The sequence below is a fragment of the Camelus ferus genome, chromosome 12 (assembly GCF_009834535.1).
Source record: "Camelus ferus isolate YT-003-E chromosome 12, BCGSAC_Cfer_1.0, whole genome shotgun sequence".
Classification (NCBI taxonomy): domain Eukaryota; kingdom Metazoa; phylum Chordata; class Mammalia; order Artiodactyla; family Camelidae; genus Camelus; species Camelus ferus.
Genome location: NC_045707.1, coordinates 4,681,956 through 4,708,463, shown reverse-complemented (window position 1 = coordinate 4,708,463; position 26,508 = coordinate 4,681,956). Strand labels below are relative to the sequence as shown.

General features: G+C 50.7%; 1 protein-coding gene across 1 annotated transcript; it reads right to left on the bottom strand.

The window, feature by feature from the left end:
* Nucleotides 1-778: 778 nt before the first annotated feature.
* TAB1 (TGF-beta activated kinase 1 (MAP3K7) binding protein 1) lies at nt 779-25,674 on the bottom strand. The gene is made up of 11 exons (XM_006175954.3): nt 25,566-25,674; nt 13,270-13,406; nt 12,737-12,890; nt 11,677-11,763; nt 11,050-11,188; nt 10,003-10,116; nt 9,238-9,349; nt 7,308-7,452; nt 5,695-5,917; nt 4,352-4,514; nt 779-2,660 (listed from the first exon to the last, which is right to left on the bottom strand). The coding sequence occupies exons 1-11, from the start codon at nt 25,596-25,598 to the stop codon at nt 2,453-2,455; spliced, it is 1,515 nt and encodes a 504-aa protein (XP_006176016.1). The 5' UTR covers nt 25,599-25,674; the 3' UTR covers nt 779-2,452.
* Between the last annotated feature and the right edge of the window lie 834 nt (nt 25,675-26,508).

Sequence of the window (26,508 nt, the reverse complement as noted above, 5' to 3'; positions counted from 1 at the left end):
CTCATGCCGAGCCCGTCGGGATTGGCAGGAATCTATGTCCTTTGGTTTCAAAGCAGAGGACCCAGAAAGAAGAGTCATGAAAGATGCCCTTGTTGGAAGAAATGTTCGGGACCCTGGCTGACAGCCTCCATCTGGACTTCGCTGAGAAGAGGCAGGAACCACCCCCACACCCCAACGTCTGGGCTCCTAGGGGAAGTGGCAAACAGCACCTGCTATGGACGAGGCTCCAGGGGAGCCTTCATTATACATGACTCTGTAGTGTTAGAGGGATGAGCTCTTAAGTCCTATGAAGCAGTTCACTTTGTGAAATAGTATTCATGGCATGTCCTCCATGCAAACAAAACCAAAATGAAGCCAAGGATCCTTTTCAACATCCACTAACCAGGGAGAGTGTGAGAACTATGTCTTGATGACCCGAAGCCACACCACTACTCACATGCCAGAACCTGGGCTCAGTCAGGAAGAGTAGGGGCTGCACCACAGCCCAGCCACTGCCCACGGGCCTGGAGGACCTGGCCCACAGCAGGAGGGAACTGCCACCCTCTCCAGATGCATAGGGACCTGGAAGGATGCCAGACAAGCCAGTGCTCTCCCCTCGGGCTGGGAGACGGCAGCACTGGGTCTAGTCAGGAGGCCAGGGTGCACGCCCCGCTGCGCCGCTCCCTGGCCTGGTGGGCTGGTACTTCCTGCTGCTGAGCAGGACAGGAGGAGGCATCCACCTCCCAGGGCTGTCGTGAGAGTTACACGAGACAGGAGTAAAAGCACTGTTAACATCACGACGTATTAATACCACCATTTATTCTTTCTTTACGATGGTAAAAAAGTAATTCTATTTCTGGAGACCAAACAGCATCACAGAGACATTCTTGGAAGAGAATTCCCTTTGTTCCCAATCCCAAGCCTCTGTGACTGACTTTAGATCTGCTCACCTGTACAATGGAGATGGCTTTGTAGCAGAGGGGGAGCAGGGCCCTCTGCTAAGATCTGCTTTTCCTCTGCTTGTGCCTCGGCTCCCCTCAGAGCCCGGCCTCTCCCTGGCACAGCACTGGGAAAACATATTCCTGGACCACAGAGTGACCAGGGACCTTAGAACTGGCCTTTGACTTTTCAGAGTCCAAACACACTGGAGGCTGCACACAACGGCCAGTCCCTGGTGAGCTGTGTCTGGGGCATCATCCTGGGGCAGGAGGCTGGGGGCTGGGGACTGGGGCTTGGGGGTGGTAAGAATCCAGGAGGGCCTCAGAGAGTGACAAAATGTTTGAGTTCTATTCCACCACTGTGTGACTTGGGGAAGTTCTGAGTCTCCTGGACCTGCTTCCTCCTCTGAAAATAGGAAGGGCAATTCCAGCCGACAGCGCTGGCAGCGCCCCTCCCCACTGAAGGCAGAGAACACACGTGAAGTGGGCTAACTCAAGGCCTGGGCTGGCCTGATCCCGCCCCTAACCGTCTGTAAAAACAGTGCACATCTCCAAAGCACATCGGCCACCAGAGCAGCTGGTCTCCAAGAACCTCTTCCCTTTTGGAATCATTTCCCTCTGTTCTCTGTTTACAACAAGCTCCCAGGCCTGACCTAAGACCTGTTTGTTACCCTGAGGTCAGCAGAGACTGAGTCTCTAAGGACTGCAATCTTAGTGGCTCCCCAGTCTGGGGCCTTCCCCAGCTCCAGTACAAAGCAAGGCAGAGCCAGCTCGCCCCGACTCAGGGCCTCCCCGCTCCTGGAGGAGCCTGACCAGAGCAGCCCCTGTCCCGACATGTCCCCTCCACCCGACTCTGGGGAAGCCCAGCACTGTCTGGCCTACCCCTGGGGTAGGCTCCAGGACCACTGCCCCTCGGGGACTGGTTCCCTCCAGTTTCTCTCCACCTGACTCCCCCTCTGCAGCCATCCCAGTCCCCCTAAACCCAGGCAGGCCCAGGCCCGGGCCCAGGGAAGGGTGCAGGTTTCAAAGGTGCAGGGGCCAACTGGGGTTCCACTCTCAAGGACGGAGAAGAAAGGAAGAAACCACTAGCCAGTGCTGAGGAGGGCACTAGCCGTGGCCACAGGCTCTTCCAGGGGAGGTGGTAGTGGGAAGTGGGAGGCCTTGAGAAAGCAGTGGCTGTGGGCCTGTCGCACGCAGGGACACAGGAGAACGTCTTCATGTTCAGCCCCACTGGGTGGGCTCAAGGGCCAGTGTGCTTGTGCCCCTCATTCTGAGAACCGGTGATGGTCCTGGCTGAGGCTGCCTGGGGGGTGCCTCTGGCCCCCTGTGCAGTTGCAGTGACGAGGGACCGGGTCTGCATCGGCGCTGAGAGAACGTTCCCCACAGCACCGAGGGCTGTGGGGTGAGAGTACCATGCAGACGGAGGCCTGGGCCCCCACCGGCCCCCGTGGCATAGGCAGACGGCACAAAGCCTATCCTAAGGAGCCGGCCCCCGCCCCCAGGCAAGGCCTTGCTTGGGCTGCGCCCCTGGCCACCTAGGGCGCCGTCACCGCGCTCTGCTCGCCGTGGTCCACGCTCCAGAGGCGGTAGAACTCAGCAAAGTCCACGTAGGGCTCGACCCGGCCGTCCTCGCCGGGTGGGAGTGAGTGGGCGGGCCGGGATCGGAAGAGGCCCCCATCCGAGCTGGAGCTGCTGCTCTGCGTGTGCGTGTTGGTGGACTGCAGGGTCAGGGTCGGGCTCTGGCTGTGGGCACAACAGGGCAAGTCAGTCACAGGCCTTGGCGTCTGGCCTGGGGACATAGAGGCGCCTGCCTCAGCCAGCCCCTCAGGCTACCGGCCTCTCTGATAAAGGGGACCACGAGAGCCAGCCCAGCCAGATGTTCTTAGGGGCAGATGAAAAGTCAAATGTATTTTGAAGCCCTGGCTATATGTGACTATTTAAATTAACTAGAATTAACTAAAATGGACTGCTCGCTTCAGTGCTCTATAATCATGTGTGGCTAGCGGCCACTGTGTAGGACACAGATGTGCCACCAGCACTGAGCTGGACGTCATCCATCCTAGCCTCTCCGAATCCATCCTAGTCCAAACCCCACTCATCCCAGGCAGGAAAGGGCTCTTCTCCCAGAAAACCTCCTTCCGCCCTCCTCCTCTTTCTCCTCTTACCGGCTATGTGGGGACAGGCCCCCAGTGTTCTCAGAGCTCCCTGGGCACCCACCTTCTACCACAGAGCATGTAACATCCAGGAATTACCTGTTAGCCCACCGTCCTGCAAACTCCCCGCACTGTCCAGCCCTTAGCACCGGTCCAGCCCAGGGTGGGGGTGGGGGAGCAAATAAGGCTCAGATGTGGGGTGGAGGGAAGGGACTATTTAGGGACCCAGGGAGTTAGAGGCACAGAAGGATGGCAGGTTCTCCTGCCTGGTCTGGGACAGTCGCTCTCATACCCTGCCTTTGTGGACATAGCTGGTGGCTCCCCTGGGCAGCCCTGCAGGGGTGTGGAGAGGCCACCCCTACTGCGCTCAGGATGCCCATTGCCCAGCCGCCCGGCAGGCCCCTCCAGCCCACAGTGCTGGTTGCAGCAGCAGCCTGGGGGCAGGGAGAAGGAAAGCCAGCCACCCCCTTCCCGCACCAGCAGCCAGTACTACTCCTTTCCTGGTGACCCTTCCAATTGGCCACATCCTGAGTGGGCTGGGTGTGGCATTTCTATTATTCTGTGCAGAGCTGGAATGTGGAAACCAGATCCGGGTCCCCTGATGTGATGGGGTGGAGGGGGGTATACATTCCACAGAAGTGGAGGGGGTGGGGTGGACATCAGACCTGTCAGACAGGTCTGCCGAGAGGAAGGGGCAGGCCTGTCCCACCCCCAGGCTCCAGACCCCCTGCCCCCCTCCACAAGCCCCGCCTGAAACTAGAGAACTCACTTCAAAGCTAAAATCGGACACTTTAGTCAGAGAGCACTGCCTCTCACAAGTCAGTACAGGCCAAACAATGTCCCACAAGCACGGATGCGTCAGGAGGCCACCCAAATCACACACTCCAAGACAGGAGGAGAGAAAAGAACAAGAGGAGAACCTTCCCATTAAATGAAAACAAGTAAGTGGGACCTGCAAGAAAAAAATGAGCAGCAGGCTGTCTCCTCCAGGCCACTCTGTCCACACCGCCCCAGCCACGCCCCCAGCCTCCAGCCCTCCCCGGTCAGCTTCAGGGAGCTGCTGGAACCTGCGCTGCCTCTTCCTGTCCCTGCGTCTAGGGAGGCAAGCCCCGTCCTTCCCGGAATGGAGTTGGGGAATTTGAGAGGAATAAGACCTCAGGGCATCTCATTCAAGATTACTCAGCTATAGAATGTGGCCTCGTGGCCACTCCTGTCCAAGTACCAAGGGCTGTCCCCAGGAAGCAGGCCTGAGAAAGGCTGGGGGAGGGAGTGAGCGCTTACTTGGTGAGGGTGGGAGTGGCTTCATCCAGGGTGGAAGCACTGTGGGCCCCGTTGACCAGCTGGCCCTGGGAGGGCATGACGAGGGACAGGGTCACACTGGTCTTGCTGGTGCTCTGGGCACTCGAGTAAGGCACAGATACAGGGTACACACGTCCTCCTGCGGCTTTGGGAGGAAGAGAGTGGTGGGCCACAGGGAGCGGCTGAGAGGGGATCCCTGGGGTGGTGGGATCAAGGCCTGAGGAGGCAGGTGGCAGCCCGGCCTGGTTCTCCCTGCTTGGCCCTCTGCCCCTGGGGACAGCAAAAGAGTATCTGTGGCAGAGACTCTTCCAGGCCAGGCAGGGGCCTCCTCTAGGCAGCAAAGCACTGCCGGTGCTCAAAGCAGAAAGAGAAACAAGTGCTGAGTTGCCTCAGTGAAAGGGTTACTGCCTGGCTTCCAAAGATACTTCGATCCAAGGGGATAAGTATGCTTCTTGTTGAGGTTGGCCCAACACAAATATGGTTGCAATAACAAGCTAGAGAAGTCCAGTGACCCCAGTGTCCATGGGAGAACAAATCCATCCATGGATGCCTGACTGCTAGGGCTGGCTTATTTGAAAAAAGAGAAAGAAACACAGTCCCTGGAAAATGATGGTCTTGACACTAAGCAGCACTGGGAGGGAGAACGAAAGACAATCACCTCGCTTCCTGGGCAACATGACTTCAGAATTTAAAAGGTAGAAAGTGAAGAGTCTCTCCCCCACCCGCCACAAGCCCTGCCTTGGTCTCTTCCTCCAAGGGCCTCAGTTTCCCTTTCTGTAAAAGGGCTGTTAATGAGGACAAAAGGCAACAGGCGGGTAAGGTCCCTGGCGCACAGCAGCCACTGAGTCTGGGGCTGCCGTTGTCCCTACAATGTGGCTGTGGCCCTGCAAAGTGCTTCTCCTGCACTCAAGTCTTTCGGAGGCGGCCAGGACAGGGAGTATTGTCTTCATTTCACAGACAGAAAGAGGAAAATCAGTGCAGCTCAGAGAGCTTTTTTTTTTTTTTAAACAGAAATCTTTTTTTTCCCTTTGTTTTATTTGTTTTGTTGCGGGGGAGGTAATTAGCTTTATTCATTTATTTTCATTTTTGGAGGCGGTACTAGGGATTGAACCCAGGACCTCGTGCATGCTAAGCAAGCGCTCCACCACTTGAGCCATCCCCTCCCCCCCAGAGAGCTTTAAAGCCAGGGCCTGGACTGGAACTGCTCAAAGGCAGGCCTTCTGACTCCACTCCATCCCAGGGAGCAAGGCCCATGGCCCCAGCCGCTCAGCCCCCACCCCAGCCCTGGGCGCCATCCTCGGGTCCTGCCCAAGCTGCACACGTACCTGGGGCTGAGGCCGGTGCGGGCTGGCTCATCTCGCCCAGTGGGTAGCCAAAGTTCCTCACCAGTAGAGTCATGTCCTCGTGCCTTGGGCAGAACTTGGCACGCTCCCCGCCACTGGCGAAGGTGTCACTGTGGATACGCTTCACTCGGTCCACTACAGCCTGGGCCACCGCGTCCAGGGAAGTCTGCTTGGCGAACTCGGTGTCAATCATGGCGGCGATCTCCTGGGGGCAGGGGGAGCACAAACCTGGTGAGGAACGAGGGGGCCCAGGGACTGTAGGCCACAATGTCACAGCCTGATCAGGACACGTAGGGGTCACCAGCCAGGCAGATGGATGTCCCTACCAGCCAAGCCTGCAATCCGAACTTCTCCAGGTATTTAGGATAATTCTTCTGGAACTTTCTCATTAGAAAAGGTGTGACTTTGTGATCTCTGTCTGATTGTTGGCTTCCACACCAAAAAATGAGGGATAATATCCGTTTTACTGTGTTAGAATGAGGGTTAAATAACATAATGGATGTTCGGACACTTTGGAGACTATTAATTATTATTATTAAACTTTCTTTCCTGGAATGAACTTATTGCAGGGGATGATTTTGTCAGAAATTGAGGATACAGGATGAAGACAGGGACAGGTGACAGGAAGTGACCTGGGCCTCGTGCAGGGTGGGCTCAGCTCCATCACTGACCAGCTATGTCACCTCTGGCAAGACCCTGAACTCTCAGCCCCAAGGTCCCTAACAAGGTGGCAGTGAGCCCCTGCCTCTACTATGTTATAAGGCTACTGGAAGGAATGAGATAAAATAGGTGAAAAACCTTGAACACAGGTATTAGAAGACAGGCACATACGACGTTCCCTCATAATTTTTAATTAGGGCAGAGCAGAAAAGCTTACTTTCCTACCAGAATCACAGATGAAAGGAGAAATACAACCTGAACCATCTGACCAATCCAGCAGGTCAAGGTCAAGTAAAGGCAGCTTCCCCTCAAGATCATCCTTGAAGTGATTGCCTCGCAGTTCCGCTTTAGTGTCGGCTGTCCGACACATGTACTCTGAGGCGTGGGAAAAAGCAGCAGCTCCCACTGGCTGAGAACTTATGTCTATCATGCTTAGCCCTCACCACAACCCCACGAAGGCATCTGAGAGATGAGGAACAAACTGAATTATCCGTAGCTCAGACGGCGTTCACGTGAAGGAGGCAGTGGAGTGGGATCTGAACATGGCCGCACACTCCCTGACTCTGGGTACCAGGCTACACCCCTCTGGGCTTTCCTCCTTGGCCTGGGCCCTTCCTGGACAGTCTCCAGAGCTACACATGCCTGTGGAAGTTCACTTCCCTTACCTTCTTCCCTTAGACTTTGCTCAGGGTCCTGGGGACTGACACTGCTTCAAGCCCAGACAAGTAAAGCTTTTGGGTGCAATGGGTGTTCTTGGAGCTCTGGGCTTTTTCTTCCCGGCTTTGAATCCAGAGAAGATATCTGGTGAAGGCATTTGAGAATTGGACCTCTGGGTCCCTGAGCACTTTGCAGCTGAGCAGGAGGGCTGGCTGGGTCCCAGGGGAGCACGCCACCCTGCAGACTGGCCACCTGCGCTCTTCCCAGGCCCAGCTCACCTGGTTGGCCTGCCCAGGCCCGTGGGCTGCCTCCAGGGCCTTGTACAGCCCCTCGGACATCAGCACCAGGAAGCCAGTCACCCCATCCAGGGGCTGTGCACCATGGACTTCGGGCTCCGCGATGATTGGCTTGGACTTGGCAGCGCTGTGGGAAGAGTGGAGGGGAGAGCTGTGCTTGGAACGGCCCCCGGGGACATTTATTCTGGTGAGGAGACAAAGCTACACCCAGAATGTAAAATAAAACACACATCTGACAAGAGGAAAAGAAACAGAGGAAAGAGCAAACCAGATAAAGACCCGTCTTATAAGGGCAATAGCTCAGTGGGCCAGGAAAGCCAGTGGGCAGCTGGGGCCAGAATGGCAAAGGTCAAATGCCCAATCCTGGCCCCATTCTGCATCTCCTGTCCACAGAGCTGGGCGGTGGTTGGGGAGGTAGAGTGGGGCAGCAAGAGGGACAGGTTCTCTTTCAACAGCCCACTGCTCTTGGGCAACCCCAAGCTGACCCAGACCCCACACACACTCTCGGTGTGGAGGGATCATTACTGATGCACCATCAGGGCCAGTACACGTCAGGAGGCTCCAGCACGGGCACATGCACACAGGGCAAGGATAAGAGCACGCTTCTGGCAACAGGACTTAAGAGTCTGGAAACATCACAAGGGTCCATCAGTCAGGGCAGGTTAGGTGAGTGCTGACAGCTCACACTGGAATCCTAGCAGCTGTCCCCAAGGGCACGGCAGCCTCAATGGTAGGTGTGCAGGAATGCAGGAATCAGCACCTCTAATGCAAAAGGGAGCTGCAGACCCCTGGGCGCCATACACTAGCATCTGTGGGTGTTTTCAAAAGAAGCCTGCCCCTCCCCACCCCCACCAAACACACACACACACACACACACACACACACACACACACAGAGGTATGTGCACCTACACGTGGAAACTGCAGGGTACAATGCACAAGAAACCAGTAGCTTCTGAGGAAGCAGTCTGGGCTTGGGGCGGGAGGAAGTCACTTTTCACTGCGTATCCTTGGTGCTGTTTGAATTGCTTTAAATTACAGATGTACCTTCCCATAAAGCACATAGAACCCCCACAAATTAGAGACAAGAGGTTCCAAACTCAATTATTTAAATCTTGTGAGGGTAAGGAGTTCTAACACATGTTTTCTAAGATACAAGATGGGCATAGCTCTCACACACACGCACGTGTGCACACTCACACACACACACTCACTCACTCTCTCTCTCTCTCTCTCTCGCCTATGTTCCCAATCGGTGTCCTCACATACACCTGTGGTTAAGGACTCGTGCTCTGAATTTAGGCTGCTGGAGTTCAAGTCTCGCCTCACCTCACTGTTAGTCTTGAGACCAGGCAGGCTACCTAATGTCTCCATGTGTCAATCATGAAAATACCTTTGGGGCAATAACAGTACCTACCTCACAGGGCTTGAGTGAGACTGAGTAAGACAGAGGGTATAAACAGCGGTGCACAGGCTTGAGTAAAGGCTCATAATTACTGTCATCACCTGTTTGCTATGAGCACCGGGTGGCACCCAGAAGGGATAATCCATCCTGACACCCCCACCCTGGCCCCAGCCATGAAAGCACTGACCAACAGGCCTTTGGTCTATGGGCTGTCCCATCCACACCAGGCAGCTCAGGCCAATTCTGGCCTCTCCAGCCAGGCCCTGTGGCTCCGGCTGCTGCCCTTGGCTCTGGCCTGGCTCCCCAACTTGATCTTTTGCCGCCTAGCTCTATAGGACCCCAACTCCTGGCCTGCTGGGCCCAGGGCCCACCCCATATCAACCTCTCTGGGAAGACGAGTCTCCTTGGGCTCTGAACTATCTCGACTGTACCTTCCATCCCCAGAGCCTAAAATCTGCATCTGCCCTCTGGCCCTACAAACGGGGGGCTGCCGGGCCAGCCTACCTACCTGAGTAGGTCGATGTCAGTGTAGCCGTACTTGACCTTGTAATCCCCGATGCGCCTGGTGCTCTCCTGCCCACAGATGACCCCCACCTGCTTGATCTTTCCTGCATCCAAACCTACCAAAGGGAGAACACCATGACACCCCAGACTTTGTTCATTAAGAAGAACAAAAAGAAGGGGACACAGACACATCCACAAAAAAACACGCAATGGGGTGCACTGAACAGGAAGTGAAGTCACACCAGGGCACCATGGAGGGCAGCTAACCCAGAGTCCCCCAGTGTCCTCAGTCCCTGTCCCCCTCAGAACACCCCTTGCTCAGAGTCCCTCCTCCAGCACCACCCAGCCCGGCTCCCTGTGCTGCCTGAGCTCACAGGGAAGGGAGCGAGGGGCTATGGCAGTGGCTGGAATCCCAGGACTTTGGGCTCTTGGGCTGCACCAATAACAGTGAGTAGCTCCATGTGCCAGGGACTTTTGGAAGCATTTTACACGTATTAACTCTTTTAATCCTCACAACACCCTGACTAAGTGTTACTATTTTTCTCATTAAACACATGGGGAAACTGAGGCACAGAAAACTTGAGTAAGTTCCAAAATCACCAACTAGTAAGCGACAGAGTTGGGATTCAACCCCAGGCAGGCTTGTCCCAAGCCCAAGGTCACAGCCTGTCCACTTCAGGCCTTTCACTGCATGGTCCCCAGAAAGGAGGCACAGGGTGAGCCACCAGGGTTGAACCCCACCCCTCCACGGACCCGTCAGCCCACTCACCCAGCTGTGAGAGCCGGAAGAGCTCATCCTCATTCTCTGTGGTGTGGTCCACGTTCAGCTGTGTCACCTGCAGGCCATCCACCGTGGATTTGCATAGAAGTGCACGGTTGGTACCTGCAGCAGAATTTGAGCAGCTGAGCAGACTGAGAGCGTAGGGAAAAACAGGACACGTTGAGAAAAGAGAGAAAGAAAAGGCAGGCATCTCACACGTGGAAATCCTTGAAACGGGCAAAGAAGACAAGCTCAAAACACTGAGCAAGTCACCAGTCAGGGAGAGCTAATGATATTGAGGAATTAGGTTAACCTTTTCCAGTGTCATCCGAGAATGATTGTGAGTGTGACTTAGACCTTTTCTCTGAGGAGACACAATGCAATATTTACAGATAATATTACACGGTGTCTGGGTTTGCTTCACAACAATGCGGGGACAGAGGGCTGAAGATGAAATGGGACTGGCCATGAGGAGTGATGTTGGGGCTGGGGGCTGGGCACGTGAGGGTTCATTAAATACTATTCACTCTATTTTTTTTTTTTAACATTTAAACATTTTTTTCCATAACATCTTAAAAAAAGGAGGAAGAGAAGAGGGACCTTATAAGGGGGGCCTCTCAGCACTCCTGCAGTCATCTGCACCCTGGGGGTACCGCCTTCTCGGCTTCCCACATGGCCCTCCTTCTTTGCCCACATCCAGCACTCTGTGCTGCCCTTCATGGGAGGCTGAGTGGGTCTTCCACTACCAGGCAACCTCTTCTAGAAGAGGAAGCTACTGAGGTGACCCAGGGAGGGGACACAATTTGTTCAAAGCCGCAAGCCAGTCCGGGGCAGAGTCAGGACTCAAGCTGGAACGTCTGCCTCCCAGCAGGTACTTCAATCACCTGGGGCTGGGACTGAGACGCTCTTGTGGAATAATGGGAGATGCTCCATGGCCTTAGGACGCTTGAGCTGGAGGTCTTCTGTGTCCGGGAAGCAGACTGTCCAAAGGACACACGGACCCCAAGGCTGACCTTCTCACCTGACTTCCTGCCCTGGGATGGGCAGGTGACTCACCGACATTGGCGACATAGAGCCTGTTGTTGAGAAGGACTGCCACGACAGCCATGGCTCCTCCTGCAATCTCCTTCTCCAATGTCTTGAGTCTTTCGAGGATCTTCTGATACTGAGGAGGCAGCTGGTGCTGAGGGACAGCCTAGAAGCCACCACTGAGGCTCAGGGCAGGCCAGGGCCTCGGAGACCACCCCACCGACCCCCTCCCTAAAGAGCAGGCATCTGAGGGCCCGGCCAGGAGGGAAGCTGGCTGCAGCTCCAGGGCAGGCTTCTTTCAGGAAAGCCAGACTTGACCTAGCTTGTCCCGTCAGCCCTGAAGGTGCTGGCAGGTGACATGAGCAGGTTGGTGACAAGGCTATGAACAGATTCAGGCTGAGGACTGACCTGGAAGGGCCTTCTTTCACAGCCCCTGCCCACCTCAGAGCACAGCTGCTTGGAGCCAGCTAGTGAGCACCCCCAGAGGGCAGACCCGTCACCACCTGCATCCCTAGTCAGGAACTGTTCCCCTCATGCCTGCTGCTCTGGACCAGCTGTGCCTATGGCCTGGGAGTGACATGGTAGATGAGTCCTTGCTCCTAGCAAAGCCAGGCCTTGACGTGCTTCTCGCAGAGCAGAGGCTGGGGAGAGTACCTCAGGGAGCTGGGACTGGAGGCTCGCCTTCTCAGCCAATGCATCATCGATGGACTCCAGGAAGCTCCTCTCCACCACATCGAAGGCCTGGGGGCAGAGGGCGAGGAGGCAAAGGCTGGTTCAAACACCACTGTCACCTGATGCTGAAACTTTTAACAGCAACAAGTTGTAGTAACTGAGGTCACCCTGTGATGCAGCTTCACATATGTCACCGCCAGGCAAGAGCACAGGCTTGGACCCAGGGTCCCAGCTCTGCTACTTGCTGGCTGGGCAGCCTCAGCCTCCTCATCTAGGGGTAAGCGCTGCTCTGAGGGCAACTGGGAGAGCCCACCCTGAGCACACGGCACCTGGCTCACAGTACCACCCAGCCCGGCTCCGTCAGTGACAGCTGGTGTCATCGCCACATCCTGCCAGCCCCTCAACACCAGTCACGCTGCCACCTTTCCCAGGGGCACCAGATGAGAATCACTGGCGCAGGCCCCTGAGGCCACGGACAGTGCTCACACCCTTGGGTGCTGAGGCAGGAACATGGCTGGGAACACTGTTCTCGAGGAACAGGAATCCACTCTTCTCATCTAAAACTAAGTAATTCTGGACTCGCTTCCAAAAGGAGATGCCAGGAAGAAACACTCCAAAACAACAGCAAGCAGAAACACAGAACTGGCAAAGGAGCACCAGCCAACCAGAAGTGACTAGGCAAGGCCTGGGGTGCCCACAGTGACTCAAGGGAGCTCCTGGGCCACGCAGAGGGGAAGGGGTCTGTTCCACCAGGGCTTGGCCCCTCCCACTACAGCCCTGGGTCCAAGGTGGCGTGCCTAGTTCCCCTTCCCCAGGAGTATTCCCTTCAGGGCCAACCCTGCCAGTCATGCGGAAGGACCACTGCTGGTTGCTCAGCCCTGCACCCTGGGAAGTGGGACGCCCCTGCTGCTGGGAGAGGCTCCCAGAGCTGGTTCCTCTGCAGAGACAAGGAGCCGGAGAGTCTTCACACCAACCCCAGGCTGACCCCACACTGTGAGTCCCAGGGAACTCAGCCACCATCAGCCAGGCCAAGCACCAGTACCTGCAGCAGCACACGCCGCACGTCGGCCTCTGTGTGCTCGGCGCTGAGCTGGCCCAGCAGGAGCTCTGCGGACAGCCGCTGGGCCACAAAGTTGGTCACCCGGTTGCCATCGTAGCCATTGAAGACCCCATACAGGAAGCAGTTGTTCTCACTCCTGACAGAGGGAGAGGGTAGGGGGCAGCCTGAGACCAGTGGCTCTCAGTAGAGTGATGCCAATTCCAGAGTGAGGAGGAGGAGGGAAAGGAATCAGGGAGACAAAAGATACAGTGGCTGTGGCTTCAGGTGCTCACCTGGGTCCTCCCAACAATTTGACCATCATTTCACTTTGGTCATGACCTTCTGGGATGCCCCCCACCACTCTGGAGCAGGTCCTCAACTGGTCTGAGGTCTAAATGTGGAAGGGACAGCAGCAGACACCACTTCCCCTCGGGCCACATCTCACCGGCAAGCCCCACACTAGACAGCTGCAAACCTGCCTTTCCTCGCTTGCAAACCAACTTTCGATGCCCAGGAGAGCATGCCGGCAGTCTCACCTGAACTTGAGCCAGTTGTCCTCCGGTGGGTGGCTCTCGGTGCTCTTGCCATCAGCAGAGTAGCTGCGGTTGGAGGCTGAGCCCACCCCGGAGAGGTGGCAGAGCGGCAGGTCGTCCGTCCAACTTGGCTGCTGCTCCTGGGAAGGACATCAGGAAACCAAGAGGCATTACCTTCTTGCCCAGGGCAGACCCCACCTCATCATCTTCTTCTTCTCCAACAAAAACCTAGCAGTCGTAGAGCCCCACCCAGAGGGTCCCACTTCCTTCTGGAAAACAATGACGTGTGTATGAACAAACACCTGCATGAGAGTTTGCATGGTTTTAAGGCTAGTCCACAAACTGTTCCCCAGGAAACCTGAAAAAGACCAGAGTTCCCAAACCCAAGGCTCAGCAGTGGTCTCCAGGAGTGCGCTACGCTGCAGAGCACAAGTGAAACACACATACACAAGGGAAGCAAACTCTTGGTATAAAACTTTGGTGGGCCCTCACCTCGTACTGCAGTAGCTCTGACTCCAATCCCCTGGGAACTGGTAAAAACCACAGATCTCCAGGCCCCACCCGCAGAATCAGAATGTCTGATCCTGTGGGGGTCAGGATACCTGCACTGTCGGCAGGGGACTAATTCAGGCTACCCAGGACCACCTCTTGAGAAACTGACTTACAAGGTAGCCTCAGTCACTCTTCCTGGCACTGGGGCCTCCACCTCCTGGTCCCACTCCACCTTGGTATCCTCTCCCACAACATCCTCTTCCACTAGTACCAAAGGCTCCCAGCGCCCCATCCATACCCCACTCTTCCCTCTGCGTGGAACACCCTCCTTATCCTTGTCTAGCAGTTCTCCATGTCCTTTGGGACTCTGGCTCAGAACTTACCTGAAGGAAGACCCTCTCCAGGAAGACCCTCCCCAGGCTTGGCTGCCAGCCCTCTCGTGTATTCCTACTACATCTGGCCCCCCTACTGTTCAGTATAATTATGACGGAGCTATACACATACACACACACACACACACACACACACTCTCTCTCTCTCTCTCTCCCTCCCTCCCTCCCTCCCTCCCTCTCTCTCTCTCTCTCTCTCTCTCTCTCTCTCCCTCCCTCTCTCTCTCTCTCAGCACCTGCATTTTCTGAGCCCCAGGTGTGATCCATCGCCTTTTAGTGAAAGCCTCCCCTACACCAAGCCCCCACCTAAGACTTGTGTCTGGTGCACAAAGGCTCCCCAGGCTCCCCATGTTGAACTAGAGCAAAATAAAACTGGGAAAACTTTAGTTCAACTGCAATGACAGTAAAATTTGGATTGAAAGCTTTACTGAAATAGTAAACAAGCACAAATACTGCGCCACAGCTTACAAGTTAGCAGTAAAAGGCTTCAAAAAAGGATGTGAAAACCACTTCAACAGGCTTTTGCAATCAGATATGTAAAAAGCCTGTGGTTAGCTTTTGTGGCTAACTTCATCTTCTGTTTATTTACATACTGACAGAGAATGACTTCATGGCTTTTTTCCCCCATTTTAATTGCTTTTGTGCTGCATTTATTCCAGAGCTTTAGTTTTGTGCTTCACACCCTGGAGCAATTTCGGCAGGGTGTGGGAGTTTATTTTCAAACTAACGTATAGTAACATTAACTTTGTGGTGTGCAGGCCTATGAATTTTGACACTTGGAGAGATTTGTGTAACTACCACCACAGTCAAGATACAGAAAAGCTCATCACCCCAAAGCAGGCCCTCACGTTGCCCCTTCGTAGCCACACCCTCCCCTAACTCCTGGCGACCACTGACCTGTGTTGCATCACTATACTGTCTTCTCAAGAATGCCATAAATGAAATTATGCAGTGCATAACCTTCCCCTGCCAACCTTTTTTTTTTAGTTCTAATTTCTAGCTTTAATATCTTCATCAAATCACCTGTTAGAAAGAAGACAGCACTAAGTAACATCTCAGTAGAAAACTTCAGAAAGAAAATATTTGTGATCCTAAAATATAACTATTTCAAATAATTCTCTTCAACAGTACTTACTAAATAACTTCAAAGGAATGGTATCTCTTGACTTTTTTTTTTCTTTTTAAAATTTTTTTCCCTTTTGATTGTGGTTAACACATATAAAATTTATCTTAAGCATTTTTAAGTGTACATTTTAATGGTATTAAATACAGTGTTCTGTGGCCTTCACTATCATCCATCCCTGTAACTCTTTTCATCTCGTAAAACTGAAACTCTATACCTATTAAACAATAACTCCCCATTCTCCCCTCCTTCCAGCCCCTGGCAACCACAACTACAGTCTAGGTCTTAAAGCACCTAACCTTTCGAGACCGGGCTTCTTTCACTCAGCATTACGCCTCTGAGATTCATCCAAGTTGGTACCTGCATCAACAGCTGGTCCCTTTTTATTGCAGAGCAGTATTCCACTGCATGGATGCAGTACAGTTTATCCATTCGTCCACTGAAGGCATTTGGGCTGTTTCCAGTTTTGGGTAATTATGAAGAAAGTTGTTATAAACACTCACGGGCAGGCTTCTGTGTGAATATAAGTTTTCGTATCTCTAGGATAAATACCTAGGACTGAGACTGCTTTTTAACTTTATAAGAAATTGCCGAACTATACTCCAAAGTGGTGTACCATCTGCAGTCCCACCAGTAACGCACAAGAGTTCCAGCTGCTCCACATTGTCACCTCTACATGGTATTTATTTTTTTAATTTAGATATTCTAAGTGTGTAGTGATATCTCATCACAGCTTTAATCTGCATTTCCTTAATGGCTAATAATGATGCTGAGCATCTTTTCATGTGCTTATTTGCCATCCACATATCCTCTCTGGTAGAGTGTTTAAGTGTCATGACCATGCTTTAACTGTGTTGTCTGTTTGCTTAACTGTTGAGTTTTGAGAGTTCTTTGTATATTTTGGATAAAATTCCTTTGTTGCATATGTGATTTGCAAATATTTTCCCCAGCTGTAGCTTACTATTTCATTCACTTACAGGTGGTTTTTGAAGAGCAAAAGTTTTTAGTTTTGATGAAATTCATTTAATCAATTTTTTTCTTTCATGGTTCATGCTTCTAATGTCATGTCTAAGAACTCTGCACAGCGCCAGGTCAAGAGATACTCAGTTTTCTTCTAAAAGTGTTATAGTTTTACACTTTACATTTAGACATGTGATCCATTTTGAGTTAATTTCTATACAAGGTAGGAGATTTACGTCATTTTTTTTTTGCATGTGGATATCCAATTGTTTCAATACTATTTGTTGAAAAGATTATCCTTTCTCCATTCAATTACCTTTGCACCTTTGTCAAAAATTAACCAGCCATACCTGTGTGTGTCTATTTCTGGACTGTCCTCTAGTCCACAGACCTATGTGTCTATCCCCTCACCAGCTCCATCCTCCTGACTACCATAGCTTTATAAATCTGTACTTAAAATCTACATTATAAACTTGGTTAGTGTGATGCCTCTAACTTTATTCTTTTTCAAATTGTTTTGGCTATTCTAGTTCCTTTGCCTTTCCATGTAAATTTTACAATCAGCTTTCCTGTATTTACAAAAAAAATCTTGCTGGGATTTTGATTGGGATTGTTTTAAATCTGTAGATTCATTTGTAGATACTGACAGGCATATGTAGAATAGATAAACAAGACTATACTGTATAGCACAGGGAGATATATACAAGATCTTGTGGTATCTCACAGTGAAAAAGAATGCAACAATGAGTATATGTATGTTCATGTATAACTGAAAAATTGTGCTCTACACTGGAAATTGACACAACATTGTAAACTGACTATAATTTAATAAAAAAAACTATAGATCAATTTGAGGAGATGTGACATCTTTATTACATTGAATCTTGCAATCTATCCAATGGTATATCTTTAAATGTCCTTGTGTCTTCTTTATAGGACTTTTTTAAAAATTCACATAATTTTACCACAAAGGCTAAAAAGCTACCAATGCCTACTACTAGCCTTTGAAAACAGAAAATATGACTGAAACCTACTAATGGAAAAGGAACAGCAATAAGAGCTGAAATTCTGCTCAGCTCTTGGTGACACTGGGCATTGAATACTTTCAGGTCAAGCTACAGAGAAATAAAACAAACGAAGAAACTACTTCATAGTAACACAAAATCGTTTCTAGTTCTAAGCTTAACCTGTCTCATTTTAAAGGAACAGAAATGTCTCTCTTAACATAAGTGCGAACTTGAGTCTTGGAATCCACATACAACATTATGTGATTAGAGTATATTTGATTAACACATATTTTCACTCAACAAATATTTACTGAACATTTACAACAAGCTGGCATTACTCCAGGTGCTGCAGACACAGCGGAGAAAACTGAAGAGGGTCCTTGTTTGAAATTTCCTTTCTAGGGAGAGAGACTTCAAACATGTAGTACAATAAATAAATGAAGCCCATTTAGACAGGGAAGTGTGCTATGAAGAAAATACATCAGGTAAGAGGACCGAGAGTGATGGGGAGGGCTCCTTTAGATAAGGTGGTCAGGAGAAGCCTCTCTGGGAAGATGACCTCTGAGACAGAACTGAAATGGCAATGGAGCGGTGGCTATTAAGAAAGTGGGAAAGGAGACTTCCAGGCAGAGGGACCAGCACATGCAAAGACCCTGAGGTAGAAAATAAAATGTGTTAGGTTTAAGGAAGCATGAGGCTGGTGTCGCCTCTGTAATGAGTAGCAGGGAAAGTGGCTTGCTACTGTGTTCACACACATGCATGCACATGTGTGCCTAGGTGGAGCAGTGTAAGGCCTTTTAGGCCAGAAAAAGGAGTTCATTGCCAAGGAGTTAATTATTTTTCAAGGAACAGATGTCATGAATCATCCCCTATGTCTTAGATCTGATTAATATATTTGCATCACCAAGGACCTCACAGAAGTCTCAGGCAACCTGGCAAGTAAATTTCCAAAATAAACTCCTTTTTCTAGAGTCTGTCTCTGCCTCCAATTGGGATGAAGTTAAGCATAAGATTAAACAGGAGCACAAAAGCATCTCCTCAATCAGGAGTGTTCCTTGTCCTCCTGAAAAGAAGGGCTAAGAAGCCAATATTCAGCATCCCGAAATGCCACCGTTGTTTTAAAGCATGGGAAGAGAAGACATCGATACTTTCTAGAATCCCATCTGTAATTAAGCTGAGGTTAAGAAGGATTGAACTCATTCTCTAATATGAGATGAACACCAATGTGTTGCCCACGACGCAAGGCCTGTCACTGATGCTGCAATCACAGTGCCTCCCCTGCCGTTATCCCACAAGGGGACAGAGACAGGCTTACAGGGATTTGAATCTTTTCAACAAATTCACACTTTCCAGAAAGAATAAATCTTAACCAAGCAACTTACAGGCCCACACAACAGTGAGAGATACACTATGAAAAAGACTAGTACGTTAATCTTTCACAAGGAAGGAAACAAACTCAAACGGATGACTGAGGAACTGCCACGTCAGGGTGTGGTGGCAGAGGAACAATTCACCTAACAGCACTTCACGATGGGAGCTCATGACGTGGTTCCCGGCAGTGGCTGATACTGCACTGACCGCTGCAGCCCTATCTGGCGGATGTGAGGACAGCAAGCTTCCCCAAACCAGCAAAACTGTGTCCGACAGTGGTCAATCTACATGACAAGCACCACATTCTTCAGAAAGTATTTACGGCTAATTCTGGATACTTCTACAACATTAAGTGCTTTTTATGAAATTTGATTTTCACACTGTTGAGCTAGTAATATTTTGGAAATGTATTATTTTATTAATTGACTGGCAATCAGTGTTCAGGTCAATGGATAACGACTCCAGGGCTATATTCATTTAAGGGCTTTCTTTGCCTATTCCTGATTGGAAAAAACAAACAAACAAAAAAACACTTAAGGAAACAGTAATTGATGGATATTTTCTTAATGTACCATTATATGTATACTTCAGTCAGTCCTAAAACCAGCATCTTCCTCAGTGGGGAAACAAGAGGCATTCGCATTAAGAATCAGGAATACAGCAAGGATACCTGCAATCTCCACTACTTAATGAACTGGAGGTGTTTGCCCATGCAATCAGACAAGAGAAAAGAAGGAACCTAAGAATTGGAAAAGAAGTACAGTTATCTCTATTTGCAGCTGATCTTACTAGTACCTAGAAACCATAAATGATAAAACTAACTCAAATGAAGTAAATCAGTAAGGGGCAGGATAGAAAATCAACACAAAAAATCAATAGCCTTCATATACCTAAAGAAAAGACGGGCATCTAGTCTCCACGTGAAAATTCCGACATACTGTCAACTAAAATGACAAAGTCTTTTTCCTCTGAAGTTCACTTGAGTCAGTCCCCCACAAGCATACTCCTGTAGAGGCTTTTTTTAAACCTAAATTTGTATCAGTTGGATTATATCTTAATGCTTTCATCTCAGCCTCCCAGTCTGTTGACACAGTTTTGAATCTCACCCTTTGATAGATTAACAATCTCACTCAGCTGTCTATCTCGTACAGATAAGGCCTGCTATACAGTGTTCTCAAATCATTTCTAAAAAACTGTGACCAGAACAAAAAGTGTGGGAAGCTAACCCACTTCTGACAGGAGGTGTCCGTGCCAAACACAGGAGGGAAGTAACACCTCCGCCAAAGGTCCACTATACTTGAAAAGCTGTATGTATTTTTGGAGCCCTGAGTGAAGAGGCTACTGACCTTAGGGGCACAGTCACAGAAATAAGAACACATTTTAAAACAAACCAACTATTTGTATCCATGAACCTTGCTGAGCAAAGTTCTTATTTCACACTGGCACTCTTTAAACACTGAGTGCCTAGCCAATCTGACTTGGCTTGCTATTTAAATAAGGAAAGAAGAAATAAGAAAAATTACCCCAAAACCGTATTAAAAAGTACCCATGGTGAGGCAAGGCCTCCCCCTTCCTGTATTTCCAAATCCTATCTACCAGTAAAGGCCCTGCTCAAATCCAACTGGTGCCAGAGCCCCATGTCTCCCAAACCGTGCCAACCATCCACTCACCATCTTCAACAAGTTACCCACTTCATGCTTTTTCTTTCATCTGCCACTTTTTTCTTTCATTCAAATGATTTCATTTTGAATGTAAACTTTTCAGTACTGTAAGTGGAAAACCATTATTACCTGCAAAATCTTGAAGGTAATAAGGAAGGAAAACAAAACAAGGCTATTAAATTCTAGCTGAACCCATGGCCTGCTGCCCTCTGAACTGTTGAAAAAAGGTAGATTAGCAAGCATCAGAGAGGTGTTACGAACACACTAGGACCAAACCAAGTCTACATCAGAAAGTTCAAAAGATAACTAAAAAGCAAATAACCTCCACATATAACGATGAGGTTTACACAGGTACCCACCCACCACCTCACTGTATATGTCCCAGGCTCTGCAAAAATACTGCCCAAGGCCATGGAGTCCTTCCATGAGAAACCCATCCCCATGGCCTCACTGTGCACACTGGGCACCAGTTCCCTGGCCATTAACCATTTGGCCTTGTGGCAACTCTCAGGTGGCAGCCTGATATTAATTGGGTACTTTAGTTCACTGATTCAAAGATATGTATTTTCAACATTTTTAGTATCTCTGAAGTTGGTAAGTTACAAGTTAATTAGCAGTGCACTTTCTTTCTTAGTAGTATAGAAAATAGTGATGTGTCCTTGTAATCAATAGTGTCTTAAGTCCAATGACATACAAGCGACTTCTCATATACTCAGGAGCGCTCCTTCAGTGGCCGGACGGCCCAGGATGTTGTCCCCACAGCAGCTCAAACATTTAGTAACAAGCAGGCCAGAGAATTCCAGGAGGTGCTACCCGTGTGGGAGAGCATCTGGTCCTCCCTGATTTCAGCGGGGGCCCCAAAGCCCTCTCACACTGCTGTGGGCAGGTGAGCTTCACCTGTATTCTCCCACTTCTCCCCACCTCCATCGGGGATTAGCCATAACAAGCATTCACTGCTCATTCTATTAAAACCCACCAGACTGCCAACCCTCTTGCCTCCTTCCTCCCCATTTCTGAGCAATTTTCGGAAAGGTCATGTATTTTCTATTCACAGAAACCACCCACCCCTCCACCCCTGCACATACTGATGCATCCTCTCTCCCTTGCCCACAGACGCCAGGCCCACAGCACCAGCAGCTTGAGCGCCCTGAACACGAGTCAGCCGGGAAGCTGAGAAGGGAGCGTCTCGCGCTCAGCACAGCCTCGTAACTACAGACAGCGGTGAGCACGGACCACTTTAACTCATTGATGGGTTACAAATTAATTCCTCACAAGAAATTTAACACAAAATACGGTAAAACAGAATCTGTTTCAAAAAGCCTAATTTTGACTTGATTGTGTGAGGGAGTTTCTGAAATTCATATTTTGGTATAAAGTTTCTCTGTGATTCAACTGTATTTAACCCATTAAGGGCATTACACCTTGTGCACATATACTTAAGCATTAGCACCTCATGTACATATGTGACCACATCACATAAAAATAGCCCATAAAAGTCCCCAGAGACTCATCTCAAACTCCTGGACAGCAGAAGTGGACAAAAGCATGATTTCAAGTTCAGGCTACAGCTTGAATATCAAATTATAGTATGAAAAGGCTGAGTGTTTTTGTGCTGAAAGCACCCGGATTCCTCAAAGGCAAAAAGGCAGCTCAGAAAGGGAGAAAAATGCCCCCAGGAAGATGGCTCAGGGTGGGGGGCAGTTCTTTTTCTCCGGAAAGCTTAAAACACCCCAACACCTCCTGCCATCTCTGTCTTTCTGAATGACCCCCTTTTCCTTCCTTGCTTCTCTGGGACCAACTCCACTCCTGGCCCCCACCTCTTTCACTAGGGTTTCCATCAAAGGTTCTTTATGTTTTCATCACAAATATAGTCCTAATACATTCTTAAAGGGGCTACTAATAATTGTGGGGCACTGACTGTGCTAGAGCAGCTGGGCCACATCCTGATGGTGAATGAGATGGTTACAGGTGATGGTCTAAAGGAGGTTTTTATTTTAAGGGTATGTGTTTATTTTAATATACATCAGGAAAAAAATATATAGCTAGGACTTGTGACTTCATAGATGTAATTGCTTGGGAAAAATCTGATTTCAAGTTGACTTAAAAAAAAATAATTGAAAACAGTTTAGGCAAAATTAAATCTTGATTCTTCCTGCCCCCAGGGTGGTCCTCCCCCAGGGTTCCCCATCTCGGTAAATGGCACCACTGTGTTCCAACCAAACCCTGTAGTCCTTCTTGACTCTCCTGCTTCTGCCACACCCCCTACATCTGATCTGTAAGCAAATCATATCACTTCTTCCCCCAAAATACAACCAGGTACTTCTCACCACTCCTCTGCCATCACTCTGGCCAAGCCTGTCACCTCACACATGGACAACTGGCAGCACCACTCAGCAGGTCCCAAGCTTCCACTCTCACCACTCAAACTCCTCTCCAGTCACAAGTCAGAGCACTTCATGCCTCTACTCAAACCAACCTGAGAGTTTCACAGCACACTTAGAGAAGAATCCAAAGTTCGCATCAGGGTCCACCAGACTCTACTGGACCTTGGCTACTGCCACTGCCCCAATACCCTCCACTCCAGCCATGCTGCCTCCCTGATGCTCCCTGAACAGGCAAGACTTTGCATCTCTTTTCCCTTGAGCAGGAATATTCCCTTCCATATCGCATCAAATGTTAAAATGGTCTTCCCCTCTGTCTAAAACAGTCCCTCCACCATTCTGTCTGTTAATCCTGCCCAGTCCTCCTCACAGCACCATCTATGTTATATTCTAGATATTATTATATCATATATAACCCAGACTTACTCGTTGTTTACTGTCTCCCTTACTAGAACATAAGCTTCATGAGGGCAGGGTCCCCTGCACTTACACAGACTGAGTACTCAGTGACATTTGAGGCAGTGAACTGTAGGCACTCAACTACAGCAGAACTGAACTTCATGGCTGGAGAGTAACCACACCAGGCTAGAAGGGTAATGTATTCATTTAATACAACACTCCTGGGAGTCCTCTCAGTTGGGGAAACCAAGGTTCAGGGATGCTAAGTGACTAGCCCAAGGCCACATGAGACTTTATGAGCTGTTTCAGCAGGCTGTGAAGGACCCAAGTTCTTTTGAACCTACTTGAAAAGCTCATATTTTCTTCAAAAGACCTTTTAAGGTACTACACTGCCTGGGGACCAGAGGTGAAACTCCTCAGGATGACACTCCCCGAAGTGCTCCGCCACCTTGGCCCCGGCAATCCCTCCCAGCACCATGTCAGCAGATCCCAGCCCTTCCTACAAGCCTCCACCAACCTGGTCAAATTAGGCCACCTGTAGTCCCTCAAAACATTGACATCAGAGTGCCTTCCACATCGTATTAGTGATATATGGCTCCTTCTCCCAAGCAAGACTGCAAATGCCGTGAGGGTGGACACCAGCCTTGTTTACCTTTGTATCCCCAGGCCCAGTAATTACAAAACAGCAGCCCTCACAGTCCTGCTGAATGATGGTGTTTGAGCTACCCTCACCAGACTCAGGACAGTGGAGGGCAGGTCAGCAAGCCCAGTACATCACGTGGACACTTGGGACACCCTGTGAGCAGAGACATCTTGATCATCATTAGGGTGGAAGGGGCCTAGTGTGAACATCCCCGATGTCCCTTTGCCTTTTATCAAAATCCTATGTGCTTAAAGCTAACTGTTCAACTTTAAAAGATTCCACACCACCCAGGAACACATTCCGGAGCTAGCAAAGCTCACCTCCGTTTAACCCAAGTCCCTTGGGCTCCCTCACATCTAGAAGGGAGGGAAGCTGGTAGCCAAACTCCTCAGCAAGCCAAGTCAGCCTACAGCAGGTATTTGTACAAACAGCATTTACCACAATCCAGCCAGTATTTCTGGAATGCTTACCCCACTGAGGACATTAACACAGGGGCCCTGCCTCCTACAAAGCAGAGGACCAGGCCTACATAACCAACTCAATGATAAGGCCAGCCTGCCAGGCAGTAGTCAAATAAAGGGGCAGCCAAAAGCGTGGAGGGGAAGAGAGCTATCCTCACCCAGGAAACCTGAGAATTGCTGTCCTGGAAAAGCAACTTTAGAAGAAATCTACACAAAGCTTGTCATTAGTTTGAAGCACTGAAGGTCATCCCTTAGCCTGAAATTCTGATGCTTCAAGACCCCCAGGGACAAGAGGGCCAATGCCTGCTGCATCTCTGTAAGGCCAAGGCTGAGCACTGGACCTGGCTTGAATGCTTTACTCATTATTTTACAAACAATTAATTGAATGTCCGGCACCTAGTGGTGGTAGGTCTGGTGATACTTTTCACTGCAGATCACAGGTCCCTCTCTTCAAAGAGTTCACTTTTCAGTACAGGAGAGAGACAAGTCCACAGGAGTACCACTGACTGCCAGGTCTGAGGAGGTGACAGGGGACCAGTGACCTGCCCTGGCAGGCCAGAAAGGTCCATGGTGCCAACATGCGTGTGCACTGACGTGCACTGTGTGTCAGAAGGATGCAGGGGATGGAAGACACCAGTGACAAACCCTTGAGGGTCCAGACTGGGGGTTGGGGTGCGTCTCAAGACAATCCTCCCCCTGCCTGCTTTTATCTAACCGATAAGGAAACTGAGGCCGATGGAGGGATAGTGAGTTAGAGCCAGGACCAGAACCCAGGCTGCCAAGACTCCAGTCATTCCTTCCGCATAGCCTAGAAATTAAGAGGGTTTCTGGAATCAAAATGCCTGATTTTAATCCTGCCTCTGCCACTTACCAGCTGTGTGGCCTTGGGCAAATGACCACCTCTCTGTGCCTCAGTTTCCTCATCTGTAAAACAGGAAGAATTACAGTACCTTTCTAACGGGGCTGTTACGAAAATTAAACTTACAAGCCTGGGGTAGAGTAAACAATACACAAGTGGCTGCTGCTGCGATGATTATTATCGAGCGACCACGGCCGGGGTTGGGCTCGCTACTTTGGCTCCCTCGGCTGCCGCGGGCCTTTGCCCCAGCCGGCTCCAGAACGCTCCCACCCTCCACGCGCCCTTGACCCTCGCGGTCGCTAGGACTGCAAATCCAAACCCTTGACGGACCAGCCGGCAGCGCGCACGCGCGGGCCTTGCAGGACCAAACGCGCCCGCGGTCGGGGGTGAATGGGGCCGGCCCAGGAGAGGGGAGGGCGGCAGCCACACCCCGCCAGGGACGGGGACCGGGAGGCGGCCCAAAGGCGGAGAGGGAGCTGCGCCTGAACCCGACACCCCCTACCCCTGCCCGGGGCTCCCGACCCCCAGCCCGGAGAGCGGCTCGGTTCCTCACACTCTGCAGCAGGCTCCTCCTCTGCGCCGCCATCTTGGAGGGACCCCTGTGGGCGCGCCCGCCTCCCAGCAGAGCAGGCGAGAAGGGCGGCTAGAGCGGCCTGAAGTCGGCCGGGAGGACCGCGCCTCCGGGGAGCATGCGCCCAGCGCCACCCCACGGCCGAAGTGGGATGCGGCCGTAGCGAAGCGAATGCGCAGGTGCGCTCGTCCACCTTTTCTCTTGGAGCTGATAAAGAGAAGGAAGGCTTCCTTGTGTGGTTGCCCCTTGTCCATCTTTATTTGCGAGCTTTTTCCAGGATCCCTTTCAGGTGGGGCTCCTAAGGCCCTGGATTAGGGTACTTTATGAGAACTGTGGGGGCGAGGGAGGGCGAATTATTCATTCACTAAAGTATTTCATTGGGTGACTGTGCCTGGCCCTTTGGGGTGAAGCAGAATGCAAGAAAGGCCCTCAGAAAGCTAACATTTTAATTGAGGAAGACAACATTTACATACGTAAGTCATTTCAAGTGATGCTACACGCTGGGTAGAGAGTTTATGGATGTGGCAGGCAGGGGATTGTGGCAGGTAACTGGCAACAGGGTCGGGCAGGAAGGGACAGCTAGTGCATAAGGCGTGAGGAAAGGGACCCGTGGGTTCAAGAAGCATGCGTGTCACAGAAGGCCACTGTGGCTCGAACAGAGGTGGAGGGGGAGGCTCTGACCTTGCAAGCCCGAGGCTGGAGTTGAGTTATGCATCTGGAGGACAAAGGAAAGTTGTTGACTTCTGAGCAAGCCATTGATGTGGTCCTGCTGGTAGAAAGAGCCCTTTGACCTCCATGTACTAAATTGGTGTTTAGAAGAGGACTGGAGTGGAGACAGGAAGACAAGTTAGGGGGCTGTTGTACTAGTTCTAGGCAACAGTCCCTAGAGTGGTTTGAGTCAGCTGATGGCAGTGGGTGAACTTTA